This window comes from Daktulosphaira vitifoliae, unplaced genomic scaffold, assembly GCF_025091365.1.
Source record: "Daktulosphaira vitifoliae isolate Bord-2020 unplaced genomic scaffold, ASM2509136v1 Scaffold_4, whole genome shotgun sequence".
In the NCBI taxonomy this organism is placed as follows: Eukaryota; Metazoa; Arthropoda; class Insecta; order Hemiptera; family Phylloxeridae; genus Daktulosphaira; species Daktulosphaira vitifoliae.
The window spans coordinates 34840440-34853045 of NW_026099575.1; the positions used below are offsets into that span (position 1 = coordinate 34840440).

At 36.3% G+C, this 12606-nt stretch overlaps 1 protein-coding gene across 5 annotated transcripts in view; it reads left to right on the top strand.

The window, feature by feature from the left end:
- Positions 1 to 333: 333 nt before the first annotated feature.
- The window catches only part of LOC126906232 (uncharacterized), a 30333-nt gene continuing 18060 nt past the window's right edge, over positions 334 to 12606 (top strand). The window contains exons 1-2 of one of the 5 annotated variants that reach the window (XM_050686630.1): positions 334 to 1033; positions 2821 to 2995. In XM_050686630.1, coding sequence (XP_050542587.1) covers positions 2830 to 2995 — 166 coding nt within the window. In that variant the 5' untranslated portion in view covers positions 334 to 1033; positions 2821 to 2829. Of the gene's footprint in view, positions 1034 to 2820; positions 2996 to 4767; positions 5026 to 5086; positions 5319 to 7437; positions 7472 to 12606 lie in introns of those variants that run through there. The other 4 variants (XM_050686634.1, XM_050686631.1, XM_050686633.1 and 1 more) reach the window with 4 other exon arrangements.

The following is a 12606-nucleotide window of genomic DNA, read 5'->3' on the forward strand; positions in this document are numbered from 1 at the left end:
TGTTAAAATGTTTTCAATTCCACACAATGAGCTACTGTGTTGTGTATAAATTACCGTATGTACATTGTCAGTACAATCATAATTTAGTTAGTTTAATGCATACGTGTACAAATGTTGTCCGATAACCAAATATAAAGTTCGACCGAAAAAAGTTACAAACATTAAACGGCATACAATTAAAATTCGTTTTTTGTGACCTTTTTTATGTGGTTCAATTCGTGATCGGGTCTATCGAGTCGTACGGCCTTGGCTTTGAGACGTCAAGGTCAATTACTATAAGCATAAATTAATTCCCGCAGTTAAATTACTACTGTTGGAACTGAAAACTTATAAAACTACTCCAGTCCGATATATTTATCCTGAGTGTCAAGAGAATATAAAGGATCACTCCGCGTGTCGCAAAGAAAGAAGAAAAACTCGTAGTCGTGCGTAGTACAAATGTGGGAAAATAAACGGATTTATGACAAGCAGATAGAAAAAATAATAATTTGTTGGAAAATACGTGTAAGTGTTTGTTGCAAAGTAGTCTGTTTGCAATATCGTGATAACATATTGTGCGTATGTTTTTGTGCCATAATAAAATAATCATGATTTGTCACAGTCAGTATCTACGGTCGTCTAGCCGCACCGGCGACGGGTCAGTAGGTAATGTTTAATATGTTATAGGTACGCGGGATTGATCGTTAAGCGGTGGGAAAAAGTGTGGGCAGGCTTATAAAAAATTCACAGACAAATGCAGTAATAACGCCGGTGCGGTCGATCAGTGGATATTACGGCGTTGATGCCGACGACTGTACGACGGCGTTGACGGTCAGCACAAAAGAACATCGATAATAACAATATTATGGTTTTCTGTTTGAGTACGACTTGGGGGGGCAGACGAATTAGAATAATATATTAAAATCTGAAAGCCGTTTTATCGATCCGGTTATCGCGAGTGACCATCGGTTTGACGACTTTATGCGACCACCCGAAAACCACTGCAACGGCCACCCGGAGCTGCAACGTGTGCGCCTTTACCGTAAAAGTCCAGGTAAGCTCGAATTTTCCGACCTTGTCTTAAGTGACACGTCATTTTTTTTTCTACCACATTTTTATCACTTTTTTTCACTGTCGGATCATTTACAATACTTAAATGTAAATACGCCGATCGGCTTAATGAGGCGTTTTTTTGTGACACTGTGACAGATGTTAAAGGATTATATTAGTTCATATACTGCAGGCGATTAGATAGTGTAATCTATGCAAGTAAAAATTTATTAGATTATAGTTCTACAATAATCGCCCATGTGTCAACTCCCTACAACCAACTAGCTCATAATAGTTGTCATAGTACTTAGTTGATGACATGATAAAGTGATCTCGATATGAATAATTTAGCGTTACACGACCCACTACTGTATCACTTTTTTTAAATAAAAACTCGTATACAAATAGGATTAAATTAAGAATTTAATATTATCGATAATTTAATACAACTTGAACGCACATTCACAAATCAAATTAACATAATGTCGCATTGTGAATTGTTTTACCGGGAATCATCCCCGTGTTTAATTAGTTGGACATAGTTCAAGGCGCCCTATTCTAATTATACAAACATAACGGCTCGTACTTATTAACATTGAGCCACTTATTTCAAAATAAACAAAGTTCAAGTTTGACAAACAGATGCAAATTATTGAGTTATTAAATTATTCGTCCGTTGAAATTGTCTTCGATTTTTGGAAAGAAACACGTTTTTTAATTGTGATAAGATTTTAGGAATTATAAGGTCATTTGTGGTAGATATATGTTTTATTTATTTTTTAATAAACCCGTTCTCATGGTTATTTAATTATACAATAATTATACAATGAATTTTTCAGTATCCCATCGGCGTCAATCACATCAGCGACTTTCATGTTGTTATCCTTAGCACGTCACCCAATAACGTCGAGGAAATTATATAAGTTAAATAATGTATAATTAAATATAATAACGATTTGACCGTATTCAACTTATTACGCTATATTTTTTTTAAAGTAAATGGTCTATTACATGTTAAAGTTATGTCGCTGGTTTAGTGAACTTATAAGTCAACATTTTTTAAATATAATTCTTAATATCTTTAAATACTCAAAACCTGAGCCAGATGCAGTTATAACATGTGTGTCATTATGCAACCGTTTTATTGACACAAAAAACTAGCAGTGGTCTGAACCCCAAAAAAATATGTGTTGGCTCATATACGTATATTTCTTTTTATTTCCTGGCTTCTTAATTAACGGATTAATTTCATTACACTATCTTTTAGATCAGAAAAAACGTTACTATAAAACATCTAAACTTAGCGATTCGTTTTGATGATAGCGCGGAGATATAAATTGGTTAAATAAAATATAATTGCAAACGAAATGGAATATTTAAATGTTGCGTGGTCATCTTAAGCACCTACATGGTTTTTGCAGAGTTATCAAGGTCTGTAAATCGTATGGGTGAATAAACTACGGGACAGTGTTAAATATACGTACGCCTTAAGTTAGATTGACAATAACAAACAATTAATAACCAACTTGTTAAAATGGTTTTGATAGTTTGTTGAAATAAAATAAACTAAATTTTAAAATATCATCAGTCTTCGCGATATTTTAAGTTAAAATGATCTGTCAGTTTTAAAACCATAAACGCCCAAAAATGTATACTTTGAACTAGGTGTGGAGTCTATCTTGTCTAGGCTTCTAGTAGACGGTGAATTAAAACGCGTAATGACAACAATAACGTTGCATTGTGTTTTCTGTAATGAATGATTTATACAAATTTTGTGTGTTTGTTCATAAGCGTTTCAAAATGGTTCTGTTTCGAAGTCGGAACTCGATACGCAACGAAGATGTTATCCCGGACATTTCAGCACCTAGACTTCTGAGGATGACGGCCATCAGAAACAGTATGCGGGCAGAGCAGCTCAGATTTGCAGAGAAGTCGTATCACACTGACTTGTACGACACACAAAACAGTAAGTTGAACATTCGACTATAACGTCGTTTTCTTATTGTTTACTCATCACCGCGGGATATTAGAATTTGCGCGTTCAGATTCGAATATCTGAATATTTAGATAAACTTGCTCATTCAACGTTACGTTGCGCGTAAATTCTGGTTTGGTACCGAGAACACAAAAGCAGCCCAAAAGGTGGGCGACCGGTAATTGGGCGGCGCCGGCAAAGTTCTTTTGTCGCTGTAATAAATCAAGGATTATTAAAACAAACTAACAACACAGTGTGCGGCTCTGTGTGAGGTATACGCCAAGTCATACCAGTAGCAACAATAGTAATATCAATAATAAAATACAAATAAAGCTCGCCGAAGGGAATCATCGAGCGGCCTTTTTTATTTTTACACTCTTTCCGTATGACGTGACACGTGGTGTATGAATGTAAACTTACGGTACGAGCCATTTAACAATAGCGCCAAAAACATTACGTGATATTAAAGTGTATATAGTTTATTTATGCGCCTGTATGCTCATAAAACAACTATATTTCACGAAATATAAATGTTTTTAAATACGGCCCTTAAAACATATTTAGCTCCTCGATTGCGTATGCCTTTTTTTTTTATCTTATTTTACCCGATGTCGTCAAAAGTGCAGAAACATCACGTTTGTCGCGATCGTAAACGCTCCAAATAACTATAGAAATCCCTTTTTTCGTCGTGGTTCTTTACCGCTATCCCAAAGACGTATAATGCTTTACTGTATTTCCCGCAAATAACAATACTCGGACCAGAACACCGGCAAAGCGAATGAGCTTTTAACCTTTCAAACGAAACCCCGTACGTGAGTCGAACGCTAGAGGTGCGTATTTATTTGTATGAATTATTATTATTGTTATTAATGTATCCTTTGTACATAACACGTATTACAATAAAATGTGTCGACGTATTTGTCGTGGAAAGCGCAGTCCGCGACTTCTTACGGCTTTGACACGAGTATGGAGAGCACAATTGAAAGCCATTACAACATATTACACGAACCAAAACGATCCAGGCAATATGATTTATTGATTAGTTAAGCTATTGTGTTGTTGTGACGTTTAAATGTCTAACAAGTGTAACCAAATATTGGTTCGTTCAACTTTAAAACTTCAGAAAGATTTTTTTAAACGTTTCAATGTTTATACTAACACGATATTGTAATATAATTAATACAAACGCGTTCTGTTCATAATAACTAACACGTGATCACTTAATTATTAATAAGTTATAAATAATTGATCACGTTGTAATCAATTGAAAGGGTTGATGGCAAAATTATTATAATGAAACTTAATTCGTCTAAAATTAAACAAAATGTAATCATCTATTATTAGGCCAGTTCAAACATATTTCCCCGGCAGCTGTCAAATTACAACAATTAACAAATAATAATTGTTCACTTAATCAGTTGACAATGTGTTCAGATAAAAGTAAAAATAATTTAATATAAATGATAATTATCAGGCTAGTTGTTTTAATAGTTTTTTAATAATTGACAATTTAATCAGTTTTAAAAGACAAATAATTATATGTTCAAGTAGTCGGATGATAAAACGAGATTTTTAATGACCAATTCATCACATAAAAAACGTAATAAAATAAAGAATTTAACACCTAAGACGTATGTGTGAGTATATCTGTAAAAAGCGAACTAGAAATAAAACCACTAGAGTGGGTTGTGCGTGTTACAGTATAGACGGCCGAACCAGTCAACCACATAGGCCGCTCCACTCCTATGGCAACCCATCCCATTTTAATGTTGTGTTTTTTTTTCTTATTCGTGTCAGTCTAACGAACAGTTGAGTATTATTATGTGTTGTGTGAATACACCGCGTTGCCCGCGTGTTGTTGACTCACCTACGCGCCGTCTCAGCTACCGTTTACGCGTTTCGAGTTGTTTTTTCATCTAATTACTGTTCAATCATAAATTTATCGTCGGATTAAAAACATTTGAATAAAACAATGTTTTGAATTCCATCAGCGATAATGTTGTGTGCAGTCTGTGATTTCGGTGAGTAACGTCTTCATGATTCAATATTTATCATCTCGTTTAAAACTGCTATTTCGGTTAGATTCTAAATGGGTACACGGCAAATGGTTTTCGCACCACCAACGCATTTTCGCGGGGCAGAAGTGACTCCAAAGGCAAACAGTGGTGTTTAGTTAAAAAGCGATGGCGGTGGTCTTGAATAAAATAACAATGTTAAAAGGGAAAAAATCGCGAAATCTTCTAAATCATAAATAGTGTACACAAACCCAGTTAAAAAATATAGGACAGGTCCATGAGGCCCACAAACAGAAAAAGTACATATTTACAAAATTATCTAACACATCAGACTTACTATTGGTAGCGACTACTTCACGGTTATATTATTCTTAGTGATATTCCTGTTTGAAAAAATGTTGTTTTACAATGATTTTATTTTGAATAAATCAAAATATATTTTATACAAATAACTAAACGATCTTGATTATTACACAAATTCTTTGAATATATCAATTCGTTAACGATGCTATTATGTAAACGATCGATGCATCTCCGCATCACTTATAACTATCACCTACACGTATATCTATTACATATTAAATGTTCATGGCATATTTCCATATATCATAGTCGTTGTGACATTCGAATAATCGTAATTAACTATTTTATAATTTTAATCGGTTTTAGGATGCCCTGTCTATACAAAATACCTACCATAATTGTACACAACGAGTAATTATTAAATTTTCTTGTGTTGACCGACCTATAACAATATTTTCGTTCCGTGTGACCGACCAAGCGCTCCATCAAATGAATATTTGAGCAAACTGCATTGTGCAAACCACTTCCAAATAGTGTCCAATAACTTTTGGACCGACATTTTTACATTTTACTTTCGATTGAGCGTCACCCTTAATCAGCTCTATTGTGCGGCCTTTAAAAATTTATCAACGTAAACAACTCTTCTGATTTCTACTATTATTATCGAAAATCCAATTATTCAATAACAACATGTTTATATTAAAATGTCCACACAAAATTTACACATTATAGTCAAAACGATGAATCGCACAATATTCGCACATTGCGTTTTGAATTTAATTAGTAGTGTAATTATACAGACCGTGTGAGCAGGCCCACAAATGTCAAATAAGCGATAATCACAATGTTCAACGTTATATAATTTTATATTTATAATCGTAGGTTTTAGCGTATTTGACAAATATAATGTTTGATTTTTTCAATAATTGTTGTAAAAAAAGAACCGCCGAGTTTTTTATAAGTATTTGTGACACATCGGTTACGTTTACATTACAATACAATCGAATTATCGTATAAATTTATTGTAATTATATCTACACCGAGTCGAACCAGCAAATTTAATGGAACGCGGCAGTCAAAACTGTCACGGCTCACTTACTAGGGTTTGAACTTGCTGAGAAAAATATTAGCTTGTGGCGCTGACCTTTTCAGATCAATCCGCGTACACGTGTATATGAGAAATGTGGCCAAAAGTTTCCATGTTTTTTCAGTGTTATATTTCGTGTAATGCGCGACCTCGTTTTGCAAACTGTTTCGCAGGTTTAATGACAATAATACAAATATATCTTTTCCTTTTAAGGACTCGTAATATTACTGGGGCCCCGAGAACTGGCGCAGTAAAGATAACCTAGCGGTGCACTGATACTATGTGTATACAATTTACAAGCGGTGAATATTTTAAACGGAAAAAAAAATACAAAACGGTAATTGCAGGTCGAGTGCATGAAAATAAAAACAACACAACAGAACATCATTTCTACACGACTCGGCGTGTCCCCTAAAAACATCCGGGCAGCCCAGTGATGCCCAACGGACTTAATGGAGTTTTTATCAATCCAGGCCTACCGGTGTGTACGCAGTCAAACACTTTTCGTTGACGAACACGAAGCGTGCAATATTAAAGAATGACTCATTCGAATATTAATGTTATTTTTGTGTCGAATTTCCAGCCGGTTCGGTCATAACGACACAGAAACGAGTAATAATTAAATTCAAGTCCGTATCGAATTTTAACCGAGTCGTAAACATCTGTCCGATAACGTTGACTAAGATTGCTCGTGCAGAGGATTAATTAATAACAGGTTATTTAATCGAATTAAATTGGCCGGCCACGAACAACAGTACGATTATCAAAAATTCTATCTCCTGATTTTCGCCAACGCTTTATTAGAATATAATAGTGCGAACTAGCTAACTTTAACCGGCAGCGGCGTAATTCACGGTCATTTGTTTATTAGGTTTAATACGGGCGAATAAGAACGCGAGCTCGACTTAACGGACCGACGAAAATCTGCGGTCGAAAAGCGGAAATTGCGGTTGCTTGCGTCGAACATAAGGCCAACACACACGTGCAGATGTACAAGACACTACGGCTGAATCTTCTGTTGTGCGTGTGGATTACACATCTGTATGGGAACGTGCGTTGAAAGTGTGTTTAAAATATTCCAGAATTTATTTTATCTTGGGTTTTTCTCGGGTTAACTTTTTTTTTTTTTTGTTCTGTTTGTCGAACAAACTCACTCCCTCGGGAGCGACTCGTGATATAATCGGTAGACGATGAGCATATTATTTTAATTATTCAACGTCCTGTGTGTAAACTTTGAAGGTACACTGTACGCAATAACAATAATAATTATAACAGCTATTATAATATATTAACAGAAATACAATACGTTGATAGGATTAGTCGCATATATCTATGTGTAAATACTGTTCGTGAAAAACGGAAATTGAAGAGCATCCCTTTACTACATGTGTAACGGTCGTGGCGTCACGCCCCGGACATAATAAAAAAACTTGCTCGGGGATGGAATATTTGCATTATCTCCTCGACCATCACGCCCATATCATCGTTTTGCGACGGCTAACGGAAAAAATGCTCGATCAAAAAACTAGTACACACTCGTCAAAACCTTTACTCGTACAGATAACGGACAAAACGAACGGAGTAATGATAACAACAACAACAACAACAATACCATTATTTTATGCACCTGCTCCGTTCCCGACGAACGCGTCTGTTCGATAATTATTATCATACTAAGCCCCGACAGGTCTCTGAGTAGTACCCCAACGAAGTGGCATTCCCGAGTAATATTTTGTGGGGTTCTCGACACCCCGTCGTCGAAACTATGCGCATTCCGCCGTGGCTCCCCTACTGATGTGTGAGCCGCGCCGAGGGATCAAAATGCGTTGCGTTCAAGAGTGTGTTTATTTCTTGGACTCATTAACTATATGCGTACACGAGTGGCCATATGTCAATGGCGTCGCGATCCCGTCCGGCGGTATTTGTTGTTAGTCTCAACGCGGCGTACAACCGACGCCCTCAGTCCGTTTACACAACAATAATATTGTTTTTGTTTAATTTACAATAGTAATGGAATTACGTTTACATATTTTTTTACGGTCTTTTATTTTTATTTTTTTGGGTAAAAAGTCCACCGAAATTTATTACCGCGGACAAGTCGACATTGTAAAAGAATTAAACAATGGACCAATAAGAATAGTAGATTGCGTGTATTACGAGACACGAGGATGTTTATACTCGTACACTCTCGACCCTCTTGAGATTCTCACGAAAACTCTATTCAGGGTTTACGAGAGGGTCCTTTTTCAATTCAATCGTAAATTGATCGTAAACCTTATCTCTCGTATAAATAGCATACAATGTCAGATAATAAAGAGAACGGCGAGCTAAACTGTAATCGAGACGAGCCTAAAATGATTTACACGCGATTTGATTAAACGTAATATTCTCTTTCCTAATGCATTTGATATAAATCTTCTAATCTCCAAAAAACTGTTCCGCCAATACAGCGCTAAATTACAACCACAATATTTATATGATGATAAAGCACCCACATGTTTTATTGTCAAATACCACTGATCCGTTGTCGAATTATCCTACAAATTATCGAGTTAGGCCCAACAGTACAAAGTAAATTTTCCGTTTGTACGCAAAATCATTATTCAAATGTCGTCTACAAATATAACGTGGGAGTTTCTTCCATTTTGTTCGTGTGAGTAAAAAATTATAAAAGGTGTCGTTTCTCGCGAGTACATGAATTATAACTCTTGTCCAAACCGAATTGTACAAACACCGTAATGGCCATACCACAAGAGACGATCGTTAGAATTGTGTGCATATTTTATAACCTCTTAGAGATTGCCAAACAAATGTACATAAAATAAAAACTCTTGGGACGTGGTTCGTTTACGACATGTGTTTATTTATTATTCAATAATTCAATAAACACATGTCCGGCTAATGGATCTTTTTTGAATCGAACCAATAATGTATATAGATGTGAATTCAGATGTTGTTTACGTATCACCACAAAGACGGGGGTAGTCGTTTGTCCACGCCTTACATAATCCATCTGAATGTTTTAAACGCGTAAACCGTCGGGAGGAATCACTTGGAATGGGATGGTAGATCGACGCCTCCACCGAATACTTAAAAACCGAAGAGTTTGGGCGGCTAAGTAGCAAAAATATATTTATGTTTGTATTATATCACAATAAAAAAACGGCTTCTTGATGTTATTTATTAGTCCATACATGATGTGTTCATAAGATAGGCACATTTCCTTCTTTGGGGCTGTTATTATGTATTAACAAATGACTGCTCCTCAACGATGCGTTTGTTATTCAAGCGATTATAATTTTTATAAGCTGCACCTCCGACGTACAATATTAATTGTGCACTATTAAGTCAACACGCGGATGAATATTCGTTTTATTCGTGTAATCGGTCTGTTTCATCTACCAAAACGTTTTATCGACAACATTTCCGCATTGGACCTGCCGTCAAACCACTTTAAACAAACCTATTGGAGTCCATGGGCGTTAAAATAGTACTCGCATGTGTAAGTTTACAACTCTTTTAGTCGTATCCTAATCTCAGTTATGCCACAAGACATCACAGCTCCGCTTTACGTCCATGTAATCATAATATATCATCACAGTACCGTCATTATATAAATGCGACATGATGACAATACTGAATGATACCGAGTCCAGTCACAAGACAGGGTGGCAAGGTATACGTTTTGGACCCCGACGAGGATCAACTTAGACGTCCGTTCAAATCTCATTCCAGTCCATCGACCACCTCGCTCTAATACAATGCGGTATTTGGGTGATTACATTTCTCGTCGTGTCTAGAGTCGGTTACAAATACTAATCCATACATAATATTCCAGGTATTTTCGGTCTCGCAGATTTATCGTTTGCGACCTTCGCTGTTTTAGTACGGACCCTCTAACTCGCGTTCAAATCTTTCGGTATACGTCTATCTTAGATTGCAAATATCTTTCACTCTATACCATAAATAATTACAACCAAAACACAACAGTTGTTTCTATTTAATGCGGTCTCTTCTCCCAATTCTAATCCTGGAAACCCATCGAAACCGCGACGTTACATCGAATACACCGAATTAGTTTACATCGCAGTCCTCTTTCGGGCGACGGGTCGTTTCTATTCGACATTAATGAAGAAAAATGCGCGTGGGGCCTGAACATTTATCGAACACTTTTATCAAGCAATAAATACCTATTGTCGTTTTGTGTTTAAAAACTCGAACTTTCGCCTTGGAGAGAAGATTGCAGTGGCCGGTAATTGTTTGCAAACGGCGACTTCTAAACCAATACAAACGATTCATCTCGTTCTATAACAATAGGTTTCGTCAATTACAATTCCATTGTTCATTGTTTTTTATTTTTAATTCGAATGCAATATCACTTCGCGAGAGAAGAACCAATTGACACAGTCGTGATTTATCAAGTCTGTGATTATCGACTGACAATTACAAGGCGTTATCATTTCACAATTTTACACATGCAACTGTTATGCAGTCATCTACGTAGTAATACGTTCAATTGTTCCACATGTCCACCGATCAGTGCATCGCAAAGTCTAATCAACGTCTTATTATTGCTGTTGGTTCGTAAAATTGCACGTTTCACTTGTACCGATCGGATTTTAATTGCACGTTAAAAAATTACCGCACACAAACAAGTGGCGATTGATGAGGCACTGACGAAAAAACATCCCTGCACATGATACTTTTTTAACGTCAACACAGGGTATTATTACTATTATATCTTGTCGTATCTAATATAATTATTTACGGGCTGTGCTCGCATACGAATTTCTATAGGTATTCATCGAGCAAACATGAATAAACCACTAATTAGCCGCGTGTGTGTTCGCTGAAATCTTACCCGTGTGTATTATTATCGGCATTTGAATGTACAACGTGCGGCTGCCGATCAGCCAGCCATTCAAAAGCACCCGGCGGATTGTCGCCAATCCGCCGGGAAAAGAGAATTGCAAAGATTATCTCAAAGGAGAGTCAAACGCTTTGGTTTCGGTACAGTAATTGTGCACCCGAATTGCACGTTTCGTATCCCACTCGTGTATACGTACGGTAATTGATATATTTGTGTTCGTAACAATTAATGTGTATTGCAAAAGACGCCACTTATTGAGTATTGTGGAATAAAAAAAAACCGCGGAAATATAAATTTCAACGGCAAATCAGTTTTTAGTGATCATTTATTATTATTTTTTATTTCATTTAGAGATTAATATGGAAATAATTATGTAAACGACATTCTATTGAGTTTTCGTGAAATTCAATACTCAGCGCATAAGAATTGCGTATCTGTTTGCGTCATCTCCGCTCCGGGACAGTAATTTACTTGAGAACGAAAGATCATCATTCCGTATGCGATACTGCCAGTTCCACATACGGACATGTGTTAATATGTCGTATGTTTTACTACGGTTATTATTATTAGCATTCGGTAATGCGTTCGCGGCGATGGTGGTCGGACAAGACATGTGTTCGTTCGGCCAACGCCGCACGCGTTCTTCTCTAAAACAAAAAAAAAAACCGCACACAGCCGACTATTAATAATAATTATTACTATTAGTGTTCTGCGAATACATGATTATTCAACAGTACATTAGTACGTTTTTTGTCAACCGTGGGGGTGCTATAAACATAGACCGAATACACCTCGGCCATGCAGACGTCTCATCATATTTGCATAGTGTCGTTCGTTATATTGCGCTGCACTAGAGTGCGACGGCACGTAGGTAGACGCAAACGTACATACATTTTTTTATTTGTCTACAACTATTATTTTGCCGGTAATCGAGTACAACGATGGACGTTCTCTTTTCCGCTTCATTACTTTTAATTTCATTTTTATACCGAGAGTATAAAAAATAATAAAATACCAACACATAATTAAGGTTGATCTTAATGTATATGGATTCGACTGCACAAGCGACCGTTGTCCTTTTTATGGAAAAGAAACTCACTATATCGCCGCGTATACATTTGTTTAGTCTATAACTAGAAATTCTACGGACGCTGCAATTTATCTGTCTGGTGAATGTATGAAAAAATAATGGACAACAACGTAAACTGGTCGTGTTCGGCAACACTAAATAAACCGAATGAGTGTTACTCGTCGTTTTATGAAATTTTTACCGAATCTCGCCGGTTAACGCAATTGTGTACAGTAGAGGAACAGTATGTACAACAAT